Below are 26394 nucleotides of genomic sequence, written 5' to 3' on the forward strand. Positions count from 1 at the left end.
GCTATATACAGGGGGATACAGGTACAGAGTCAATGTGGAGGCTATATACAGGGGGATACAGGTACAGAGTCAATGTGGAGGTTATATACAGGGGGTACCGGTACAGAGTCAATGTGGAGGCTATATACAGGGGGATACAGGTACAGAGTCAATGTGGAGGTTATATACAGGGGGATACAGGTACAGAGTCAATGTGGAGGCTATATACAGGGGATACTGGTACAGAGTCAATGTGGAGGCTATATACAGGGGGATACTGGTACAGAGTCAATGTGGAGGCTATATACAGGGGGATACAGGTACAGAGTCAATGTGGAGGCTATATACAGGGGGATACTGGTACAGAGTCAATGTGGAGGCTATATACAGGGGATACAGGTACAGAGTCAATGTGGAGGCTATATACAGGGGGATACTGGTACAGAGTCAATGTGGAGGCTATATACAGGGGGATACTGGTACAGAGTCAATGTGGAGGCTATATACAGGGGGATACTGGTACAGAGTCAATGTGGAGGCTATATACAGGGGATACAGGTACAGAGTCAATGTGGAGGCTATATACAGGGGGATACAGGTACAGAGTCAATGTGGAGGCTATATACAGGGGGATACAGGTACAGAGTCAATGTGGAGGCTATATACAGGGGGATACAGGTACAGAGTCAATGTGGAGGCTATATACAGGGGGATACAGGTACAGAGTCAATGTGGAGGCTATATACAGGGGGATACAGGTACAGAGTCAATGTGGAGGCTATATACAGGGGGATACAGGTACAGAGTCAATGTGGAGGCTATATACAGGGGGATACAGGTACAGAGTCAATGTGGAGGCTATATACAGGGGGATACAGGTACAGAGTCAATGTGGAGGCTATATACAGGGGGATACAGGTACAGAGTCAATGTGGAGTCTATATACAGGGGGATACAGGTACAGAGTCAATGTGGAGGCTATATACAGGGGGATACAGGTACAGAGTCAATGTGGAGGCTATATACAGGGGGATACAGGTACAGAGTCAATGTGGAGGCTATATACAGGGGGATACAGGTACAGAGTCAATGTGGAGGCTATATACAGGGGGATACAGGTACAGAGTCAATGTGGAGGCTATATACAGGGGGATACAGGTACAGAGTCAATGTGGAGGCTATATACAGGGGGATACAGGTACAGAGTCAATGTGGAGGCTATATACAGGGGGATACAGGTACAGAGTCAATGTGGAGGCTATATACAGGGGGATACAGGTACAGAGTCAATGTGGAGGCTATATACAGGGGGATACAGGTACAGAGTCAATGTGGAGGCTATATACAGGGGGATACAGGTACAGAGTCAATGTGGAGGCTATATACAGGGGGATACAGGTACAGAGTCAATGTGGAGGCTATATACAGGGGGATACAGGTACAGAGTCAATGTGGAGGCTATATACAGGGGGATACAGGTACAGAGTCAATGTGGAGGCTATATACAGGGGGATACAGGTACAGAGTCAATGTGGAGGCTATATACAGGGGGATACAGGTACAGAGTCAATGTGGAGGCTATATACAGGGGGATACAGGTACAGAGTCAATGTGGAGGCTATATACAGGGGGATACAGGTACAGAGTCAATGTGGAGGCTATATACAGGGGATACCGGTACAGAGTCAATGTGGAGGTTATATACAGGGGGATACAGGTACAGAGTCAATGTGGAGGCTATATACAGGGGGATACAGGTACAGAGTCAATGTGGAGGCTATATACAGGGGGATACAGGTACAGAGTCAATGTGGAGGCTATATACAGGGGGATACAGGTACAGAGTCAATGTGGAGGCTATATACAGGGGGATACAGGTACAGAGTCAATGTGGAGGCTATATACAGGGGGATACAGGTACAGAGTCAATGTGGAGGCTATATACAGGGGGATACAGGTACAGAGTCAATGTGGAGGCTATATACAGGGGGATACAGGTACAGAGTCAATGTGGAGGCTATATACAGGGGGATACAGGTACAGAGTCAATGTGGAGGCTATATACAGGGGGATACAGGTACAGAGTCAATGTGGAGGCTATATACAGGGGGTACCGGTACAGAGTCAATGTGGAGGCTATATACAGGGGGATACAGGTACAGAGTCAATGTGGAGGCTATATACAGGGGGATACAGGTACAGAGTCAATGTGGAGGCTATATACAGGGGGATACAGGTACAGAGTCAATGTGGAGGCTATATACAGGGGGATACAGGTACAGAGTCAATGTGGAGGCTATATACAGGGGGATACAGGTACAGAGTCAATGTGGAGGCTATATACAGGGGATACAGGTACAGAGTCAATGTGGAGGCTATATACAGGGGGATACAGGTACAGAGTCAATGTGGAGGCTATATACAGGGGGATACAGGTACAGAGTCAATGTGGAGGCTATATACAGGGGGATACAGGTACAGAGTCAATGTGGAGGCTATATACAGGGGGATACAGGTACAGAGTCAATGTGGAGGCTATATACAGGGGGATACAGGTACAGAGTCAATGTGGAGGCTATATACAGGGGGATACAGGTACAGAGTCAATGTGGAGGCTATATACAGGGGGATACAGGTACAGAGTCAATGTGGAGGCTATATACAGGGGGATACAGGTACAGAGTCAATGTGGAGGCTATATACAGGGGGATACAGGTACAGAGTCAATGTGGAGGCTATATACAGGGGGATACAGGTACAGAGTCAATGTGGAGGCTATATACAGGGGGATACAGGTACAGAGTCAATGTGGAGGCTATATACAGGGGGATACAGGTACAGAGTCAATGTGGAGGCTATATACAGGGGGATACAGGTACAGAGTCAATGTGGAGGCTATATACAGGGGGATACAGGTACAGAGTCAATGTGGAGGCTATATACAGGGGGATACAGGTACAGAGTCAATGTGGAGGCTATATACAGGGGGATACAGGTACAGAGTCAATGTGGAGGCTATATACAGGGGATACAGGTACAGAGTCAATGTGGAGGCTATATACAGGGGGATACAGGTACAGAGTCAATGTGGAGGCTATATACAGGGGGATACAGGTACAGAGTCAATGTGGAGGCTATATACAGGGGGATACAGGTACAGAGTCAATGTGACTGTGCATAGGGGATACAGGTACAGAGAAGGCAGGGGGATACAGGTATAAGTCAAGGCTATATACAGGGGGATACAGGTACAGAGTCAATGTGACTGTGCATAGATAATAACAGAGAAGGCAGGGGGGCAGTGCAATAACAAAAGGCTATATACAGGGGGATACAGGTACAGAGTCAATGTGACTGTGCATAGGGGGATACAGGTACAGAGTCAATGAAGGCTATATACAGGGGGATACAGGTGCAGAGTCAATGTGGAGGCTATATACATGGGGATACAGGTACAGAGTCAATGTAACTGTGCATAGATAATAACAGAGAAGGCAGGGGGGCAGTGCAATAACAAAAGGCTATATACAGGGGGATACAGGTACAGAGTCAATGTGGGGGCATATTAGGGGATGACTGGCACAGAGTCAATGTGGAGCTATAAGGCAGGGGGATACAGGTACAAGTCAAAAGGCTATATACAGGGGGATACAGGTACAGAGTCAATGTAACTGTGCATAGATATAACAGAGTACAGCAGTCAATAACAAAAGGCTATATACAGGGGGATACAGGTACAGAGTCAATGTACAGGGGGATACAGGTACAGAGATGGAGGCTAATAACAGAGAAGGCAGGGGGTACCAGTACAGAGTCAACAAAAGGCTATATACAGGGGGATACAGGTACAGAGTCAATGTAACTGTGGCTATATAACAGGGGATACAGGTACAGAGTCAATGTGGAGGCTATATACAGGGGGATACAGGTACAGAGTCAATGTGACTGTGCATAGATAATAACAGAGAAGGCAGGGGGGCAGTGCAATAACAAAAGGCTATATACAGGGGGATACAGGTACAGAGTCAATGTGGAGGCTATATACAGGGGGATACAGGTACAGAGTCAATGTGACTGTGCATAGTTAATAACAGAGAAGGCAGGGGGGGGCAGTGCAAATAGTCTGTGTAGACATTTGATTAGATGTTCAGGAGTGTTACGGCTTGAGGGTACAAGCTGTTTAGAATCCTCTTGGACCTAGACTTGGCGCTCAGGTACAGCTTGCCGTGAGGTGCTAAATGTAGAACATTATGCATCTCAATTACCAGGACAACAACACACTGGTCAATTGAATGTTACTTTTACAATATCGTCTGATTGTCTGATTTCATCGATATATCCCATCTATCTTTAGTTTTTTTTAAAGTGCTGTTTGCTGGCTGTGTCGCAGCCGACCACGACCGGGAGACCAATTAAGCTGGGCACAATTGGCCCAGGGTTAGTGGAGGGTTTGGCCGGCCGGGATGTTCTTGTCCTATCGCTTCCTCCGACATATCGGTGAGACTGGCTTCCGGTTTAAGAGAGCATTGTGTCAAGAAGCAGTACAGCTTGGTGGGGTCGTGTTTCGGAGGACACACGGCTCTTGACCTTGGACTGACACCAATTGATCTGGACTGCGTAATTGCCTGTTTTCCATTTTTCTGTTACATCGGATATTAATTTTTTTGCTAACAGCATAGATAGGCTACTAAACGGCTACTAAACGTTAGCGTTGGCCACCAGCCCAAAGCTGTTCAAGTGTGTTTTTTTATACCTTTATTTAACTAGGCAAGTCAGTTAAGAACAAATTCTTATTTTCAATGATGGCCTAGTCCAACACTAACCACAAGGCTACCCTGCAGCCCATTCTGTTTGTCTGTGTGTGTGTGTGTGTGTGTGTGTGTGTGTGTGTGTGTGTGTGTGTGTGTGTGTGTGTGTGTGTGTGTGTGTGTGCGTGCGTGCGTGCGTGCGTGCGTGCGTGCGTGCGTGCGTGTGCGTGCGTGGGTGTGGGTGCGCACGCACGTGGGACGTGTTTGACTGTCAGCAAAGTGTATCACGTAAGCTTTCTAAATGTGGTATCCATATTGGCTTAAGCTCAGGCAGACGTCAGCTATCAAACGACACAGGAGGAATGTTGAATGATTGTTAGCTTTAAAGGATTTAAGTAAACTCTGAAACGGTGCTTATTTGCTCTGTTATCCACTTTTGCGTTAATGAAAAGCATGTCCTGAATCTGTCAAAGGAGATTAGGTGAATATGATTATTATTGTCCTTTTGTTAATGTAGATTTCTATCCATGGGGATCACAGTCAAACCATCTGGATGTGTATTTCCTTCCAATGCCACGTCGGTGAAAAGGAGTTGAAATTAAGTTCTGTCATCAGAATTATAGTGTAGAGAAGAACGCCACGTCTGACCGTACCAAAGCAAGAAGAAGTATCACAAATGTGCTTTCACAAAGATGTCTCTTATCTTTGTAGGATGTTGTATAAATTTGCATATCATAAAACATAGATTTATTATATCCCCTTTGACTGGTCCCTCGGGAGTAGAAGTAGTTAAAATCCTTTTTACAGAATCTATTTACTGAAAATGAACTTAAAACACATATAATCATACTCTCATTATCATTTAAATAATGGTCATTTTTTCAAAGAATATTATATTACCTTCATGAATAAAGGTGTAAAACAAGGATGTGCTTTATCACTCTATCTATTTATTACGGCACTAAAACACGTGGCGACCTGTCATTCAGGACAGGCAGAGCCCCACCTGTTTTGAGCCCATTCTGTTTGAGTTTACTAAGATTTACATGCTAAAATCGCCACTGATAATAACACCTTCTTCTCGGACAAAAGATCCCCCACAATCAGAACCTCAGATTTTGACCTGATTTTCATCTATTTGAATGCTTGATCTATTCGTGGATTGATTTGCAAATTGCATCTATTTGCAGATTGATGAAAATTCCGAGGGTATTTGTAACATGTGCGTGTTTATTCTAGTACATCGTACAGTGATAGATCTCATTGAACTGAAAGGATGAACCCGTAGACAAAATGCTCATCAGACATAAAAGAAAGAACTACTTGTAAAAAGAGGTGGAACAATCAACGGGATCAAAGTCATCCAAAAGGATTGATTTCAAACATTCAGCTGAAGGATTGTTAGTTAATTCATTATTTAATCACCGGTGTTCATTGAAATTAGTCTCAAGGATCTGGGCCAGGTGGAGGGATTTGATAAATAACCAGATAAAACGTTTTCCCACATTGTTCATTTGGCACCCGTGTATTAAAAGGGAAAGAGGAGCCAACGTTGGAAAAATATTTTTAGCACATTCTCTCTCTGTTTCTCCTTTCTTTCTCTCTTTCTTTCTTACTTACTTACAGACTGTTGTCAATCGGTCAGTAATTTAACAACGTCTCAGAGAGTTGTGGTTTAGGGATGGGCAGCCATATTTGGTGGTGATGAGCAGTTTAGCCATAGCTAGCCTAGCATGCTTCTATTAATTAGTCTTTTCACCTGAGGAATTATCAACCACTAATATAATGGCTCGATTAATCTCTTCCCACCATCTGGTGTGAGAGAAGTGCTCCTCTGGTCCTGATAGTCTTCCCTGGTGCTGTGTTGGGGTAATAGGCTGTTCAAAACCCTGCTCTACTGCGGACAGATGAGCAGGGGTGGGGCTGGAGCAGCTGTGGCTTATTCTGTCACCTGCTGCCTGTCAGAGGATGCACCTTAGTTCAGAATCAACTTCAGGCTATCCAGGCCTGCTGTCCAGACAGGATAGGGAGGACTGTGCCTGGCAGCCCGGTGAGCAGGGGTGTACAAGCCTGGAGAAGAAGAGCATCATTAACTAACTAAGGGGCCCTTGAGAGACAACATCACGGAGTGGTTTGTAAGAATGATGATGTCACAATGCAGTGGGTGTAGATGATACTTCCATCACAGTGGTTGTAGATAATACGTATATCACAGTGGTTGTAGATTAGACTTCTATCACAGTGGGTGTAGATGATACTTCTATCATAGTGGGTGTAGATTATACTTCTATCATAGTGGGTGTAGATGATACTTCCATCACAGTGGTTGTAGATTAGACTTCTATCACAGTGGGTGTAGATGATACTTCTATCACAGTGGGTGTAGACTATACTTCTATCATAGTGGGTGTAGATGATACTTCTATCATAGTGGGTGTAGATGATACTTCTATCATAGTGGGTGTAGATGATACTTCTATCATAATGGGTGTAGATTATACTTCTATCATAGTGGGTGTAGATTATAATTATATCACAGTGGGTGTAGATTATAATTATATCACAGTGGGTGTAGATTATTATTCTGTACTTCGATCACAGTGGGTGTGGATTATCTTTCCATCACAGTGGGTGTAGATATACTTCTATCACAGTAGGTGTAGAATATACTTCGTACTGCACAGTGCCGTCTGAACAATACATGCTTTATTTAAATGATGTGTAGTTAGGCCATGACCAAGTCCTTTCTCAGACATTCTTCTCTAACAAGTAAGATTCACGAGGGGAACCTTCTTTCATTCCATCCATGTTAAAACTCACTTATTAAGCAGGGGAAAACGTGTCTTGTTTCTTATAACTTCCCATCTGCGAATAGCGCACACTATTTTAATTCAGTCCAGAACATGTCAGTCTAAATTAAAATTGTACAGGGGTTGTGTTTCATTACCTGAGCTTGGGGCAATGTATGGGCCATTAAGCCGCCACCTGTATGGGCCATTAAGCCGCTACCTGTGCTAGTATCAATAGACGATGTAGAGGTGAACATCTGGAAGTTAGGAGACAGAGCATGAAATGAAACGCCTCTGGCTCCCTCCACTTCCTTGTGTCCAAAAGGCCATGGTAATGAAATACTATAAATAGCAACGAGGATGTTACCGGGATCTGCAGCAAATTCACTTCCTACCGTAGTCGTACAGAATCGAAAAGGTCTCTCGTGGCAATCCCAAACGGCACCCAGTTTGTTATATAGTGCACTACATTTGAGCAAATCCCTATGGACCCTGGTCAGAAGTAGTGCACTGCACAGGGAATAGGGTGCCATTTGGGACTCAGAGAGAGAATGTAGAGGGACTTCCCTCTAAATGGCCTTTCAGTGTCACCATAAGATACATGAATTAAAAAAATTCAACCGGGCCGGAGGTGTGAATAGGATTACAAAAAATATTTAAAAAATATATAAATTGTGTCTGGTGAAGTAGTTAAACTCCATGTCTGTATTATATTGTGTGGAGTAACTCATGATTTGGGAAGGGGGGGGGGGGCTCCCAAATAGTTTTGTTCACAAAATGATGCTGTCTTTCTTCTCGTAATAAGTATCATTGTGATACAGTACTTCTATTCACTGCCTGGATTCTGTAAACGTATTTGTTTAAATTATTTACGGGTCATCTATGTTTAAGAATCCCTCTCGTCTGGATTCCGCCTACCCAGCTCATAGCTAGCCTTAGGCTGAGTTTGTTAATCAATATAGGTTTTTAAGGGCAGTCAAAACTTTATATTTTAGGGAAGTGAGATTACAGATATGAAAACTGAAACCACTTGAGGCAAAACAATGATGAATTAATACATTTAATTTTAACATGGTGGATCTTCAATAGTGACTGCCTGGTTTCTGTACGTATAAAATAATAATTACATTGTTTAGTATCTCTCTCAGAATAGAGACAAGAGCGAAGAACTTCATAAACCTGTGCTTAATTTCTGTTATCATACTCAAAACAGTATTTTTAATTCTCACTGGGAGATTTGTGTGATACAACTTCTATTCTGGATGATGTGAAGTAATCAACCCCACTTCCCGGCCTCTTGCTGTTACATCATTCTCCACAGCATTGAGGATTCTGGAAGAAAAAAAAACAGAGAGCCTTAAAATTTGTCATTCCAGAAAACTGCATTGTTGAAGGGATGGAGATGAATCGATGCGCCGACGACTGAAATCAGAGCAAACTAGGGGGAAATAATTTATGTGCAGCTTTTGAAGTACAGAGCACGTCCCTGCGTGGCGTTGACATGGCTCACACTGGCTGTGATCTCGTCCCTTGCTGTATAGCATTTATGACATGTGTTTATATTGTTGGAGGGCATGGTCTGACTCCAAACTGAACAGAAAATAGGTCCCACATGGCACCCTATTCCCTACATAGCGCACTACTTTGGACCTGAGCCCTATGGGCCCCCCATGGGGCCCGAGTCAAAAAATAGTGCACAATATAGGGAATAGGGTGCCATTTGGTAGTCAGCCCATGCCTAGCCCACTATGATATTGGATCCAGGTGCGATGCCATGGTGATTCTTAGTTATGCAGAGGAATTTATTGACTGCACTGCGGCAGGAAGATTACCATTGCTTAATAACATGCCGCACAGGAAACTTAGAGGCAACATCTTTCGTAGCACTGAGTATTGGTTGGATAGATCCTGCTGACTGGGCAGACGACCATTCTTCAATGGTCCTTCTGTAGCTCAGTTGGTAGAGCATGGCACTTGTAACGCCAGGGTAGTGGGTTCGATCCCCGGGACCACCCATACGTAGAATGTATGCACACATGACTGTAAGTCCCTTTGGATAAAAGCGTCTGCTAAATGGCATATATTATTATTATATTATATTATATTATATTATTATATATTATTCAATATGCTTTCACTGAAAAGCAATGTGAAGGATATACTGTACACAGTCATACAGGGTTTCACAGCCTGAACACAATGACAGTCGCCATTTACCATAGTGTCCCCAAAATGCCTACATTTATCAGATGTTTCTTCTTCTTGGTCGCATATCCAAAGGCATATTGTTTCCGAACAATTGGACAATGCGGATGAGGATTGATCTGACCTGTCCATTGGTTTAAGCCAAGCTAACACCTTTTCAAGGAGAGACATTTCTATAATCACTGCCTGTCGAGCTGGAGCTTCGTGAATGAAGACTATTATCAGCCTACTAGCTACATCTTTCATAATGCATAATGCTTCTTAAATGATGTAAAGTTTATGTAAGCCAAAATGGGGCTGAGATGTGAAGCTGAGAGCCTCAAGGCTGAATTTGAAGGGAAAGCGCTTCCGCAAGCTGAAAGCTATGAGATATGCAGGAGTTACACCACAAGAAGTAGCATAGCTGGAGCCCACCTGTAAAACATGTAACGAGATCAAATTAATTTTTGAAGTTGTTTTACCAGAGAATCAGAGAATTCAAACAGAAGCAGAAAGGATAAATATAAGGACGGTTCAGGTTTTCTCCAACGTTGGCAGGCCTTCCTACTGTCTGCAATGTGGATTTTGTCTGTGTGATGTCGTTAGTCAGAGGTATAGCAAGAAGCAAAATGCTCAGAAATACTGATTCAGTAAATCCTGTGTGCTGCTGTTCAGATCCTGTCTCTGTACAGTAGGTACTTTTACACAAATAGCCTGTAGCAAGAACACTGTAACTTGAGCTTGATTCAGTTTTGCGTCACCACACCCCATCCTCGTAGTCAAGAATAAGAATATGCTATTCATCTTTTTAAAAACATTCCTTCATGCATTTGATTGTGTCTGATGTGAGAACTTCTTCTGAAGTAATTGGATCTGTCGCTGAGATTGCTTTTGACATTTTAAACATCATTAGTAACATGCCTTATGTTCCTTCTTTAATTTTGTATTGCAGGGGTGCATACATTTCCACTTTGTTAAAGTTCCAATATGTTCTTCAATAGCAAATAGCAAAGGCTTTATTTGAACTACCTACAGTGCTGTTGACTTTCAGAGACCTTGACATTTTCCCCATTGTGTTAGGTTACAGCTTTATTCTAAAATGTTTTCAAAAGTTGTTTTTTCCCTCATAAATCTACACACAATACCCCATAATGACATCACAATACCCCATAATGACATCACAATACCCCTTAATGACATTTACAATACCCCATAATGACATCACAATACCCCATAATGACATCACAATACCCCATAATGACATCACAATACCCCATAATGACATCACAATACCCCATAATGACATTACAATACCCCTTAATGACATTTACAATACCCCATAATGACATCACAATACCCCATAATGACATCACAATACCCCATAATGACTAAGCATAATGACAAAGCACATTTACATAACTATTCAGACCCTTTGCTCAGTACTTTGTTGAAGTGTCTTTGGCAGGGACTACAGTCTCGGATCTTCTTGGGTATGACTCTCCAAGCTTGGCAAGCCTGTATTTGGTGAGTTTCTCCAATTCGCGTTACTGCACAGATAGATCAGGTTCAAGTCCGGGCTCTGGCTGGGCCACTCAAGGACATTCAGAGACTTGTCCTGAAGCCACTACTACGTTGTCTTGGCTATGTGTTTAAGGTGGTTGTCCTGTTGGAAGGTGAACCTTCACCCCAGTCTGAGGTCCTGAGTGCTCTGGAGCAGTTTTTCATCAAGGATTTCTCGGTTCTTTGCTCCATTCATCTTTCCCTTGATCCTAACTAGTGTCCCAGTCCCTGCCGCTGAAAAACATCCCCACAGCATGATGCTGCCACCACCATGCTTCACCGTAGGGATGGTGCCAGGTTTCCTCCAGAAACGCTTGGCATTCAGGCCAAAGAGTTCGATCTTGGTTTCATCAGAACAGAGAACCTTGTTTCTCATGATCTGAGAGTCTTTATGTGCCATTTCGCGAACTCATAGCGGGCTGTCATGTGCCTTATACTGAGGAGTGGCTTCCGTCTGGCCACTCTACCATAAAGACCTGATTGGTGGAATGCTGCAGAGATGGTTGTCCTTCTGGAAGGCTCTACCATCTCCACAGAGCTTGAGCTCTGTCAGATTGACCATCAGGGTCTTGGTCACCTCCCTTACCAAGGCCCATCTCCCCGATTGCTCAGTTTGGTTGGGCGGCCAGCTGTAGGAAGACTCTTGGTGGTTCCAAACTTGTTCCATTTAAGACTGATGGAGGCTACTGTGTTCTTGGGGACCTTCAAAGCTGCAAAAATATTTTGGTACCCTTCCCCAGATCTGTGCCTCGACACAATCCTATCTCGGAGCTCTACGAACAATTCCTTCGACCTCATGCGTTAGTTTTTGCTCTGACATGCACTGTCAACTGTGGGACCTTATATAGACAGGGGTGTGCCTTTCCAAAACATTCCCAATCAATTTAATTTATCACAGGTGGACTCCAATCAAGTTGTAGAAACATCTCAAGGATGATCAATGGATGCAGCTGAGCTCAATTTCGAGTCTCATAGCAAAGTGTCTCAATGCTTATGTAAATAAGGTATTTCTTTTTTTAGGTTTTAATACATTTGCAAAAAATGTCTAGAAACCTTTTTCGGCATTATCATTATGGGCTATTGTGTGTAGATTGCTGAGGAAACTGTTTTATTTAATCCATTTTAGAATAATCCTCTAACATAAACAAATGTGGAAAAAGTCAAGGAGTCTGAATACTTTCCAAAGGCACTGTATAGTAACTACTCAATTATGGTATGGGACGACAAATCTATATGGCATAGTCCTGTAGAGCTCTTCTTCCCTCAGGCTGTTAAACATAAGACCTAACCTTCCATTGAGAGGAAGTAATGGCCCCCAGCTTTAATTGTCATGGCTCGTTCATCTTCACTAACAAAAGCAGGAGAGGACCGTCCTGAATGGCACCCTATCCACTATATAGTGCACTACTGTTGACCAGAACCTACAAGGTGCCCAGGTCATAGAGCTCAAATGTAGTGCACTATAAAGAAAAGAGGGTGCCATTTGGGGAATCGTTTGTAAGTAATGGGTCTAGAAAGAAAGCCAACCACTCAGACAAAGGAAGCGATTCAATTCTGCTTGGCATTTCTGTAACAAATTTTGTTGCAGAGGTGGGCCACATACCGTGTGAAGAGGTAGGTGGACTATTTGAGACTCAATTGCAAAATAGAGCTTAACAATGGTCTTTCTTAGTCAACCCTTGAGGGGGGAAAAAAACATAATGTTGGATTATTTGTCCTTGGAAGGAATAGAAACGGCATGCTATTCATACCAAGAGATGTATTATTTGTATTGTATCAGGGGTGGTATTGAACCGTAAGATACATTCTCTGGAAGAGGAAGTTGGCAAAGAAACTAATAGGAACAGACTGGAACTTTGTAAATCGTTGCAGAGTATACCCCACACTACCATTCAGCAAACATTACTAGTGTATTTGCTTCAAACATCAAACAGCAAACCACCAAATGACAGAATGTCCCTCAGGAAAGTTGAGGCCCATTAAAATGATAGATTGCACTGCGTCATGGTTTATGCAAAGGGACGTTTTTACACCCACAAAGCAGTCTAATTGCATTCATTCCTGTGAGAAGTCCACAAATGTTGAATTTAGCTTCTCAGGCGTATTGGCAGCAAGCTGCTTGACAGCGCTGGCTGGAAGCTTCAAGGGAAAAGGAAGGGAAATGTAAATCTTGACAAACAGAAAGCCAGTGTCCATATTATCATCTATCGCCCTGACAGGCCTCTTCCCGTGCATAAATTCACACCCTGCCTGCTTGGATGGTTGCGTGGTTAAACTATAGGAGGATTCATTGTGATCTGACATTCATCATGCAGATCAAATCAAATCAAATTGTATTTGTTACATGCTTTGTAAAAAACAGGTGTCGACTAATCGTGACATGCTTACTTACGGGCCCCTTCCCAACAACGCAGACAGAAAAAAATTATAATAGTAGAAAAATAATAAAACAAGAAATAAATACACAATGTGTAACATTAACATTAACTTGGCTATATACCTGTACCGAGTCGATGTGCATGGGGAACCAGGTAATTGGGGTGGCAGGGTAGCCTAGTGGTTAGAGTGTTGGACTAGTAACTGAAAGGTTGCGATTTCGAATCCCTGAGCTGACAAGGTACACATCTGTCGTTCTGCCACTGAACAGGCAGTTAACCCACTGTTCCTAGGCCGTCATTGAAAATAAGCATTTGTTCTTTACTGACTTGCCTAGTAAAATAAAGGTAAAATAAATCAAAAATAAAAATATGTACATATACAGAAGTTAGGGGTAAAGTAACTAGGCAACAGGATAGATAATAAACAGTAGCAGCAGCTTATGTGATGAGTCAAAAGAGTATGTGCAAAAAATGTTGAATGCAATTAGTCCGGGTAATTATTGGTTAACTATTTATTGAAATGATTTAGCAGTCTTATGGCTTGTGGGTAGAAGCTGTCCCGTTGGTTCCAAACTTGGTGCATCGCTAACGATCTCCATGCAGTAGCAGAGAGAACAGTCTGACTTGGCTGGCTGGAGTATTTGACCAATTTTTAAGGCCTTCCTATGACACCGCCTGTTAAAGAGGTCTTGGCAGGGCAGGGAACTCGGGCTCCAGTGATGTACTTGGTCGTACACACTACCCTCTGTAGCGCCTTGCGGTCAGTTGCCAAGCAACATACCAGGCGGTGATGCAGATGATCTCACTGGTGCAGCTGTAGAGCGTTTAAAGAATCTTCATCACAACTGTGTTGGTGTGTGTGTGTGTGCCATGATCATTTATTAGTGATGTGGACACGGAGGGAAGTTGAAGCTCTCAATCCTCTCTACTAAATCCCTATTGATGTGGATGGGGGATGGCTTGGCCGTCCGTTTCCTATAAGTAAACGATCAGCTGCTTTGTCTTGCTGAAGATGAGGGAGAAGTTGTTCTTTGTTCACTGCACCACACTTCCAGGTCACTGACCTCTTCCTTATAGACTGTGTTATCGTTGTCGGTGATCAAATTTATTTATAAAGCCCTTCATACATCAGCTGATATCTCAAAGTGCTGTACAGAAACCCAGCCTAAAACCCCAAACAGCAAGCAATGCAGGTGTAAAAGCACGGTGGCTAGGAAAAACTCCCTAGAAAGGCCAAAACCTAGGAAGAAACCTAGAGAGGAACCAGGCTATGTGGGGTGGCCAGTCCTCTTCTGGCAGTGCCGGGTGGAGATTATAACAGAACATGGCCAAGATGTTAAAATGTTCATAATTGACCAGCATAGTCGAATAATAATAAGGGAGAACAGTTGAAACTGGAGCAGCAGCACAGTCAGGTGGACTGGGGACAGCAAGGAGTCATCATGTCAGGTAGTCCTGGGGTATGGTCCTAGGGCTCAGGTCAGTTGAAACTGGAGCAGCAGCACGGCCAGGTGGACTGGGGACAGCAAGGAGTCATCATGTCAGGTAGTCCTGGGGCATGGTCCTAGGGCTCAGGTCCTCCGAGAGAGAGAAAGAAAGAGAGAAAGAGAGAATTAGAGAGAGCACACTTAAATTCACACAGGACACCGAATAGGACAGGAGAAGTACTCCAGATATAACAAACTGACCCTAGCCCCACGACACATAAACTACTGCAGCATAAATACTGGAACCTGAGACAGGAGGGGTCACGAGACACTGTGGCCCCATCCGAGGACACCCCCGGACAGAGCCAAACAGGAAGGATATAACCCAGTCTTACCACCGTCGTGTTGTCAGCAAACTTAAGGATGGTGTTGGAGTTATGTACGCCTGCAGTCCAATTGTAGATACCATGTGGTAGCTAGCTACCATGTGGGAATGTATGACAATCAGCCCCGACAGACTATGGCATTGTCAAGATCCAACCAACAACCACTAGACTGTATGATATGAAGAAGAGGACAGGAGAAGAAGAAGAAGAGAACACTTTATGATGTCATCAGTATATGGAGAAGAAGTGAACACTTTATGATGTCATCACTGTATGGATGGCAGAAGCCTAGTGGTTAGAGCGTTGGACTAGTAACCAGAAGGTTGGAGTTCAAACCCCGAGCTGACAAGGTACAAATCTGTCTTTCTGCCCCTGAACATGTTAACCCACTGTTCCCAGGCCGTATTGAAAATAAGAATATGTTCTTAACTGACTTGGTTAAATAAAGGTTAAGAAAAAAAAACTGTTTAAATGGAGAAGAAGTGAACACTTTATGATGTCATCACTACATGGAGAAGAGGTGAACACTTTATGATGTCATCACTGTATGGAGAAGAAGTGAACACTTTTATGATGTCATCAATATATGGAGAAGAAGAGAACACTTTATGATGTCATCAGTATATGGAGAAGAAGTGAACACTTTATGATGTCATCACTACATGGAGAAGAAGTGAACACTTTTATGATGTCATCAATATATGGAGAAGAAGTGAACACTTTTATGATGTCATCAATATATGGAGAAGAAGTGAACACTTTGTGATGTCATCACTATATGAAGAAGAAGAAGAGAAAATTATATAACATCAACACTATGCTTGGGAAATAACATTTCAATGTCCGAAGTTACAGTACAGTATGTCTATATAAGATAGATAGGCGTATACTGTATGTTTTTGTAAAGTCATACATGCTGATATGTGACCAACCAGCTCGATCTTATGTAAAACACAAAATTTGAAATTGTGTTTTTTACATTGGATAAAAGTATAGACTCAGAGCTAGAAACGTGTATCTCATACAAATTATTTTTATTTATACTTTGCACATTCTTCCATTGCAAAACTACCATTCCAGTGTTTTACTTGCTATATTGTATTTACTTTGCCACCATGGCCTTTTTTGCCTTTACCTCCCTTATCTCACTTCATTTGCTCACATTGTATATAGACTTGTTTATACTGTATTATTGACTGTATGTTTGTTTTACTCCATGTGTAACTCTGTGTCGTTGTATCTGTCGAACTGCTTTGCTTTATCTTGGCCAGGTCACAGTTGTAAATGAGAACTTGTTCTCAACTTGCCTACCTGGTTAAATAAAGGTAAAATAAATCAAATAAAAAAACACTACAGTTGAGGAAAAATAAAAAAGTAATTCTGCTTTGAAAGTTGATAAACTTGTAAACTCACTTTTGAGAAAATGTCCCTTGAATATTTTGGTACCTACTGGAGAGCTCTTCTTCGTCTACATCAATTCAGAATTGTTCACACCCTTTTAAGCCTTAGCCCCATCCATCACTTTAAGGATTCACATGTGAGGCCATGTGCTAAAAAGAGTGAGTACGGTATAATGTACTAAACAACCAAAGATGTCAAGACTAAAGACTGGTTTATACTACGTCTAGCGACATGTCTGTAGACTGTTGTCACAGTGACATCATGAACATTCTATTGTCGTCTGACATTAAACTTGTCGTTGTTGTTATAAAAAAAAGTATAAACACAAATTCTACAGGCTGCAGGACATCAGCTGCCTGGTGGTTCAAAATAGCATAACTGGTGTATTTTAACAGCAATAAACTCATCCGTTTAAAAATGAAATTAATATATGTCAATCTAGCAAACCAGGCAACTAAAAGCAACTTTCTAAACAATGTGTTGGTTCGTTTCTAGCTTGTTAGCGAGCTAGCTAATGTTAAATTAGCTTACTAGCTAGTTCAAATAATGACCATATCATACAGCTGACAATGTCTTAACTTTAGATAATTAGTATTCATTATTGCAGGAAAATAAACTCACAAGATCATTATTTACAGATTAATGGTGAGCCAATTATAGAGAATAGCTTGGTTTTGAGTGTGCTTTTGAGTGTGACAAAATTATATCAGGGCGTTCTACCGGATAATTTTAGAACTTGTACATTGGCTCGTTGGCCTAGCGTTATATCCTAATTTGACATGTTGTTCTTCACATTCTGGTAAACACACACTAAATCAATTAAAGTCCAAGTTTATTCAAGTTTAGTCACATGCACAGGATACAGAATGTGTAAACAGTACAGTGAAATTGTTACTTGCATAGTGGAGTCTTTTGTTGAGACATGTATCTAGCTAGCTAGCTAGCTAAACAATTAACAATTCCAACTCATAACTTTGCTAACATGCATGAATCTGCAGGTAGCTAAAGCTAAACAACTAGGTTCAATGTTAGCTAGCTAGCTAACATTAGGCTATAACTAGCAGTCCAAATGGCTTTCTGAGATACTAATTATAGTACTACAAAGATCATAGACGTAACGTTAGCTCGTGAGACAGCCAGTTAACTTTAGCTAGCTATCTAACGGTACGCTTTAACCTTTTAAATGTAATGGCAAAATGTAGATTTCCCGCCTAGATAGGCATACCCAAAAGTAATCGCTATTCATGTGTAATTACATGGTCTGACATGGTATATTTGGAGAGAAGACATCTGGGAGATTATGTGGAAATGATCAGAAGATAGATAGGAGTTACATAGTTCAGAATACACAAGATCAAGTGCTCACAAAATATTATTTTTTAAAAATTTGTTTCATTTTGAAAGTAATCTTTTATTTACAAGCTATAAGTTATTGATGACTAGAGCTGGAAACACATCAGATGGCTTCCACAACATGTGAACAATATCATAAAAATAAAAATGGGATTGATAGACCTGACAACTCAAAATGGGCAGATGTTTTAGTAAGTGGTGTCAGTTGTGGTCACGGGACGTTTCCAAGTGTCCCTAAACCTCTCCAACATGGCATATGTCTGTAAAGTGTCCCTAAACCTCTCCAACATGGCATATGTCTGTAAAGTGTCCCTAAACCTCTCCAACATGGCATATGTCTGTAAAGTGTCCCTAAACCTCTCCAACATGGCATATGTCTGTAAAGTGTCCCTAAACCTCTCCAACATGGCATATGTCTGTAAAGTGTCCCTAAACCTCTCCAACATGGCATATGTCTGTAAAGTGTCCCTAAACCTCTCCAACATGGCATATGTCTGTAAAGTGTCCCTAAACCTCTCCAACATGGCATATGTCTGTAAAGTGTCCCTAAACCTCTCCAACATGGCATATGTCTGTAAAGTGTCCCTAAACCTCTCCAACATGGCATATGTCTGTAAAGTGTCCCTAAACCTCTCCAACATGGCATATGTCTGTAAAGTGTCCCTAAACCTCTCCAACATGGCATATGTCTGTAAAGTGTCCCTAAACCTCTCCAACATGGCATATGTCTGTAAATTAGATCATTCCAGTGCTATTGCATATTTGAAATTCCTAAATGCTTTGTGTTCAGTATAAAAAAAAAATTATACCATATTTCTACCATCACTCCAACATTGTAGTGGTGGTATGGGGTATCCAGGGTACATTCAAGTGTCCTTTCAACCTCTCCAAAGTGTCCGCATCAACTTCTCAAACACAGGGAAAATCCAAGTGCCTGAATGTTTAGCCTAGGCATATCCAACGTATTGGTCCCACCTACAAATGATCAGTATTTTAAAAAAAAACTTATTAAAACACAAACTTGGTTGCACACCTATGTCTGTCATAAAAAAAAGAAAAATTAGCTGTACTATTTACAAATGATGTTCGTGTTTGTTTTACATTCCAGGTCTAGATGATTAGATGTCACCCTTCACTGTAGCTTGTGCATGTCGCGATAGTCTTTGAAGCAAGTCCCTCTCTGACCAGGAAACAAAAAGTGAACTGGTATTTCGGACAGAAGATCTGGCATTTCACACTTTTTGCCCCCTTGTGTTTTGTGCAATACTTACAGTTTGTCTTTTGATATGTGTGTTGGATAGTGGTGCTCACCTTGAGTGGTGTGGGGGGGGGTTGTGATGGTTGTGAGGTTGCTTTGGGCCTCCAATTCAGCCATTTCCAACACCAGCTGCTCTCGGAAAGCCAACTGGCCATTACTTTGGCCATCTGCTTGTGGAGAATGAAAGCATTTACTGTAGCAATGTCCACAAAGTGGTAAAGAAAAGTCTTATACCACTTCCTGGTCTTGTGGAAGACCTGGTAGCAGCATATCAGAGCGTGGCTATCAGTAGCCTATCAGAGCGTCAGATAGGTTGACACCCTCCTTGCTGGCATTGTAGTCCTTCACAGGAATGGGGACGTTCTTCCTCACCCGTGCCCCATTGGCATTTTTCACCCTCCTTGGGACATGGTCGTTATTAAATGCCTTACGCTGTGTGGGTGAGCATGGTTACTCCCATAGTGTTCTTCCACTTCACAAAAAGCCACTTGTTAGTCCCCCTCTCCGTTGTCTTTGTCATGTCGTTTACCTTGGTCTTGGGGAAACCGCTTATGTTAAGACGAATGGTGACAAAAGCAACTTTTTCAAGACGTCTATGAAAAGCATGGGACTAGTATAAAAAATTGTCCACAAGTAGCTTGTACCCATTGCCAAGTAAGGTGAAGTACATCAGCTACATGACAGGGTCATTACCAAGGCCCATCCCAGTGGGTGTGATCGTCTTGCCTTCATAGATGAAAAAGTTCCACGTGTAGGCTGAGGCTGAATCGGCTAGCACAAAAATCTTGCAGCCCCATTTGGTCCGCTTGTTTTTCATAAATTGCTTCAAGTCAAATCGAGCCTTTGAGGCGACCATGCGCTCTTCTATAGATAGATTTTGAGCAGCCTGGAAGTAAGTTTTGCATGCCTCCACCACGTCATGATAAAGGGCCTTGACTCTTGCGAGACGATCATACCCTGCAGATCCCTTTTCTGGGCATTCTCCTGATCTGTTTGTGGGTCACTGATGTGAAGAATACGGTTGATGGCCAATAGTCAGTGATGGAGGTAGGGAACTCGAACCGATATAGTGGGGACTTGCTCCAGTTGTCAACTTGATACATTTACCAGTCCCATGTAAATCATCAAGGAAATGTAGTTGAGCATGTCACCCATGGTGACAGGTTTCCATGACATCTTCCTTCCCCCCTGCTGCTTCTTGTCCCCATACTTGTTGGTGTTACTAATTAGTCTTTCCAGTACAGAGGTGGTAAAGTAAAGCTGAATCAACTCTAAGGGGGTGTATGTTTCATCACTAATCAACTGTGGGCCTCCAGGCCATTTGGGTTTAAACCTAAATCATTCAGGCACCTCATCATCTTCAAGGACAATACGCAACCTGTCCTCAGTTTCATCTCCCTCTGTTGTGCTGCTTCCGATGCCTCTCCCACTTCTCTGGTGATGCCTAGATCATTATTTATTTAACCATTATTTAACTAGGCAAGTCATTTAAGAACTAATTCTTATTTACAATGACGGCCTACCCCAGCCAAAACCCGACGCTGGGCCAATTGTGCACTGCTCTATGGGATTCCCAATTAAGGCCGGTTGTAAACCAGCCTGGAATCCAACCAGGGTCTGTAGTGATGCCTGTAGCACTGCGATGCCTTAGACCACTGCGCCACTCGGGAACTCATGGTTGAAGAGGAGTGGGGTCTGGGCCTGAAATGGGGGTGGTTGAAGAGGAGTGGGGTCAGGGCCTGGAATGGGGGTGGTTGAAGAGGAGTGGGGTCTGGGCCTGGAGTGGGGGTGGTTGAAGAGGAGTGGGGTCAGGGCCTGGAATGGGGGTGGTTGAAGAGGAGTGGGGTCTGGGCCTGGAGTGGGGGTGGTTGAAGAGGAGTGGGGTCAGGGTCTGGAATGGGGGTGGTTGAAGAGGAGTGGGGTCAGGGTCTGGAATGGGGGTGGTTGAAGAGGAGTGGGGTCAGGGCCTGGAATGGGGGTGGTTGAAGAGGAGTGGGGTCAGGGTCTGGAATGGGGGTGGTTGAAGAGGAGTGGGGTCAGGGCCTGGAATGGGGGTGGTTGGAGTGGGGTCAGGGCCTGGAATGTGGGTGGTTGAAGAGGAGTGGGGTCAGGGTCTGGAATGGGGGTGGTTGAAGAGGAGTGGGGTCAGGGCCTGGAATGGGGGTGGTTGAAGAGGAGTGGGGTCTGGGCCTGGAATGGGGGTGGTTGAAGAGGAGTGGGGTCTGGGCCTGGAATGGGGGTGGTTGAGGAGGAGTGGGGTCTGGGCCTGGAATGGGGGTGGTTGAAGAGGAGTGGGGTCAGGGCCTGGAGTGGGGGTGGTTGAAGAGGAGTGGGGTCTGGGCCTGGAATGGGGGTGGTTGAAGAGGAGTGGGGTCAGGGTCTGGAATGGGGGTGGTTGAAGAGGAGTGGGGTCAGGGTCTGGAATGGGGGTGGTTGAAGAGGAGTGGGGTCTGGGCCTGGAATGGGGGTGGTTGAAGAGGAGTGGGGTCTGGGCCTGGAATGGGGGTGGTTGAAGAGGAGTGGGGTCTGGGCCTGGAATGGGGGTGGTTGAAGAGGAGTGGGGTCAGGGTCTGGAATGGGGGTGGTTGAAGAGGAGTGGGGTCAGGGCCTGGAATGGGGGTGGTTGAAGAGGAGTGGGGTCAGGGCCTGGAATGGGGGTGGTTGAAGAGGAGTGGGGTCTGGGCCTGGAGTGGGGGTGGTTGAAGAGGAGTGGGGTCTGGGCCTGGAGTGGGGGTGGTTGAAGAGGAGTGGGGTCTGGGCCTGGAGTGGGGGTGGTTGAAGAGGAGTGGGGTCTGGGCCTGGAGTGGGGGGTGGTTGAAGAGGAGTGGGGTCTGGGCCTGGAGTGGGGGTGGTTGAAGAGGAGTGGGGTCTGGGCCTGGAGTGGGGGTGGTTGAAGAGGAGTGGGGTCTGGGCCTGGAGTGGGGGTGGTTGAAGAGGAGTGGGGTCTGGGCCTGGAGTGGGGGTGGTTGAAGAGGAGTGGGGTCAGGGCCTGGAGTGGGGGTGGTTGAAGAGGAGTGGGGTCAGGGTCTGGAATGAGGGTGGTTGAAGAGGAGTGGGGTTTGGGCCTGGAATGGGGGTGGTTGAAGAGGAGTGGGGTCAGGGCCTGGAGTGGGGGTGGTTGAAGAGGAGTGGGGTCAGGGCCTGGAATGGGGGTGGTTGAAGAGGAGTGGGGTCAGGGCCTGGAGTGGGGGTGGTTGAAGAGGAGTGGGGTCTGGGCCTGGAATGGGGGTGGTTGAAGAGGAGTGGGGTCAGGGCCTGGAATGGGGGTGGTTGAAGAGGAGTGGGGTCAGGGTCTGGAATGGGGGTGGTTGAAGAGGAGTGGGGTCTGGGCCTGGAATGGGGGTGGTTGAAGAGGAGTGGGGTCTGGGCCTGGAATGGGGGTGGTTGAAGAGGAGTGGGGTCTGGGCCTGGAATGGGGGTGGTTGAAGAGGAGTGGGGTCAGGGCCTGGAGTGGGGGTGGTTGAAGAGGAGTGGGGTCTGGGCCTGGAATGGGGGTGGTTGAAGAGGAGTGGGGTCAGGGTCTGGAATGGGGGTGGTTGAAGAGGAGTGGGGTCAGGGTCTGGAATGGGGGTGGTTGAAGAGGAGTGGGGTCTGGGCCTGGAATGGGGGTGGTTGAAGAGGAGTGGGGTCTGGGCCTGGAATGGGGGTGGTTGAAGAGGAGTGGGGTCTGGGCCTGGAATGGGGGTGGTTGAAGAGGATGGGGTCAGGGTCTGGAATGGGGGTGGTTGAAGAGGAGTGGGGTCAGGGCCTGGAATGGGGGTGGTTGAAGAGGAGTGGGGTCAGGGCCTGGAGTGGGGGTGGTTGAAGAGGAGTGGGGTCTGGGCCTGGAGTGGGGGTGGTTGAAGAGGAGTGGGGTCTGGGCCTGGAGTGGGGGTGGTTGAAGAAGTGGGGTCTGGGCCTGGAGTGGGGGTGGTTGAAGAGGAGTGGGGTCAGGTCCTGGAGTGGGGGTGGTTGAAGAGGAGTGGGGTCAAGGTCTGCAGTGGGGGTGGTTGAAGAGGAGTGGGGTCAAGGTCTGCAGTGGGGGTGGTTGAAGAGGAGTGGGGTCAAGGTCTGCAGTGGGGGTGGTTGAAGAGGAGTGGGGTCTGGGCCTGGAATGGGGGTGGTTGAAGAGGAGTGGGGTCAGGGTCTGGGATGGGGGTGGTTGAAGAGGAGTGGGGTCTGGGCCTGGAATGGGGGTGGTTGAAGAGGAGTGGGGTCTGGGCCTGGAATGGGGGTGGTTGAAGAGGAGTGGGGTCAGGGCCTGGAATGGGGGTGGTTGAAGAGGAGTGGGGTCAGGGTCTGGAATGGGGTGGTTGAAGAGGAGTGGGGTCTGGGCCTGGAATGGGGGTGGTTGAAGAGGAGTGGGGTCAGGTCTGGAATGGGGGTGGTTGAAGAGGAGTGGGGTCAGGGTCTGGAATGGGGTGGTTGAAGAGGAGTGGGGTCAGGGTCTGGAATGGGGGTGGTTGAAGAGGAGTGGGGTCAGGGCCTGGAATGGATGTGGTTGAAGAGGAGTGGGGTCTGGGCCTGGAGTAGGGGGGTGGTTGAAGAGGAGTGGGGTCTGGGCCTGGAGTGGGGGTGGTTGAAGAGGAGTGGGGTCTGGGCCTGGAGTGGGGGTGGTTGAAGGGGTGGGGTCAGGGTCTGGAATGGGGGTGGTTGAAGAGGAGTGGGGTCAGGACCTGGAGTGGGGGTAGTTGAAGAGGAGTGGGGTCTGGGCCTGGAGTGGGGGTGGTTGAAGAGGAGTGGGGTCTGGGCCTGGAGTGGGGGTGGTTGAAGAGGAGTGGGGTCAGGGTCTGGAATGGGGGTGGTTGAAGAGGAGTGGGGTCAGGGTCTGGAATGGGGGTGGTTGAAGAGGAGTGGGGTCAGGTCCTGGAGTGGGGGTGGTTGAAGAGGAGTGGGGTCAAGGTCTGCAGTGGGGGTGGTTGAAGAGGAGTGGGGTCAAGGTCTGCAGTGGGGGTGGTTGAAGAGGAGTGGGGTCAGGGTCTGCAGTGGGGGTGGTTGAAGAGGAGTGGGGCCAGGATCTTGACCGGTGGGGGCGCTTGCTGGGGAGGGGTAGCTCCGAAACGTCATCATCCAAATACTCTGCTTCCTCCTGTGGTGAATAAAATAAAGGGATATATTGTTGTAAGACACATAGAATTACAGCTGTCTAAATTTACCAAAACAACATTAGTGTAAAGTAAAAACATCAAGGCTAAACTTCATCTGTTCAGTGACTCACACAGAAGGTGTGAAGCACAGACACAATACAAACAGTAACACTTTGGAGACAAAGGCAGAGGTGAGTGGCACAAATAAACAATGAGTTAGTGGCCTCTCCAATGGCCATGAGAGTTTAGTGGCCTTTCCAATGGCCATGAGAGTTTAGTGGCCTTTCCAATGGCCATGAGAGTTTAGTGGCCTCTCCAATGGCCATGAGAGTTTAGTGGCCTCTCCAATGGCCATGAGAGTTTAGTGGCCTTTCCAATGGCCATGAGAGTTTAGTGGCCTTTCCAATGGCCATGAGAGTTTAGTGGCCTCTCCAATGGCCATGAGAGTTTAGTGGTCCTCTCCAATGGCCATGAGAGTTTAGTGGTCCTCTCCAATGGCCATGAGAGTTTAGTGGTCCTCTCCAATGGCCATGAGAGTTTACTGTCCTCTCCAATGGCCATGAGAGATTAGTGACCTCTCCAATGGCCATGAGAGTTTAGTGGTCCTCTCCAATGGCCATGAGAGATTAGTGGCCTCTCCAATGACCATGAGAGTTTACTGTCCTCTCCAATGGCCATGAGAGTTTAGTGGCCTTTCCAATGGCCATGAGAGTTTAGTGGCCTTTCCAATGGCCATGAGAGTTTAGTGGCCTCTCCAATGGCCATGAGAGTTTAGTGGCCTCTCCAATGACCATGAGAGTTTACTGTCCTCTCCAATGCCCATGAGAGATTAGTGGCCTCTCCAATGACCATGAGAGTTTAGTGGCCTCTCCAATGACCATGAGAGTTTACTGTCCTCTCCAATGCCCATGAGAGATTAGTGGCCTCTCCAATGGCCATGAGAGTTTACTGTCCTCTCCAATGACCATGAGAGTTTACTGTCCTCTCCAATGCCCATGAGAGATTAGTGGCCTCTCCAATGACCATGAGAGTTTACTGTCCTCTCCAATGGCCATGAGAGTTTAGTGGCCTTTCCAATGGCCATGAGAGTTTAGTGGCCTTTCCAATGGCCATGAGAGTTTAGTGGCCTTTCCAATGGCCATGAGAGTTTAGTGGCCTCTCCAATGGCCATGAGAGTTTAGTGGCCTTTCCAATGGCCATGAGAGTTTAGTGGCCTTTCCAATGGCCATGAGACTTTAGTGGCCTTTCCAATGGCCATGAGAGTTTAGTGGCCTTTCCAATGGCCATGAGAGATTAGTGACCTCTCCAATGGCCATGAGAGTTTACTGTCCTCTCCAATGGCCATGAGACTTTAGTCTCCAAAGTTTAGTCTCCAAAGTTCCTTTCAAGGTGCCATAGTAGCCAATCCCCGGTGTAATGATATCTAAGCAGGCAACATGAGGAAAGATATAGTCACTCGGTGGACATTTGATGTTGCCATTAACTCATACCTTATCAGAAAACATTAACAATAGACTGGATTTGTTCCTATCAACATAAGGATTTATTTGATACCCCCCATCTAGCTATAGCTCCAACACAGACACAATTGAAGCTTACCTTGTTTGGTGAAAACATTGTGTAAAATAAACATTTTGACTCTCGGGGCTGGTGGTCAATTTTATTTTATTTCACCTTTATTTAACCAGGTAGGCTAGTTGAGAACAAGTTCTCATTTGCAACTGCGACCTGGCCAAGATAAAGTAAAGCAGTTTGACACATACAACAACACAGAGTTACACATGGAATAAACAAACATACAATCAATAATACAGTAGAAAAATATATGTACAGCATGTACAAATGAGGTAGGATAAGAGAGGTAA

At 45.2% G+C, this 26394-nt stretch overlaps 1 protein-coding gene across 1 annotated transcript; it reads right to left on the bottom strand.

The window, feature by feature from the left end:
* Positions 1–21570: 21570 nt before the first annotated feature.
* Positions 21571–24509, bottom strand: LOC127929825 (uncharacterized). The gene is made up of 6 exons (XM_052518283.1): positions 24467–24509; positions 23929–24232; positions 23628–23815; positions 22795–23211; positions 22110–22604; positions 21571–21995 (listed from the first exon to the last, which is right to left on the bottom strand). Exons 1-6 carry the CDS (start codon positions 24507–24509, stop codon positions 21571–21573), a joined length of 1872 nt encoding a protein of 623 aa, XP_052374243.1.
* Positions 24510–26394: the final 1885 nt, after the last annotated feature.

This window comes from Oncorhynchus keta, chromosome 4, assembly GCF_023373465.1.
Source record: "Oncorhynchus keta strain PuntledgeMale-10-30-2019 chromosome 4, Oket_V2, whole genome shotgun sequence".
Lineage (NCBI taxonomy): Eukaryota > Metazoa > Chordata > Actinopteri > Salmoniformes > Salmonidae > Oncorhynchus > Oncorhynchus keta.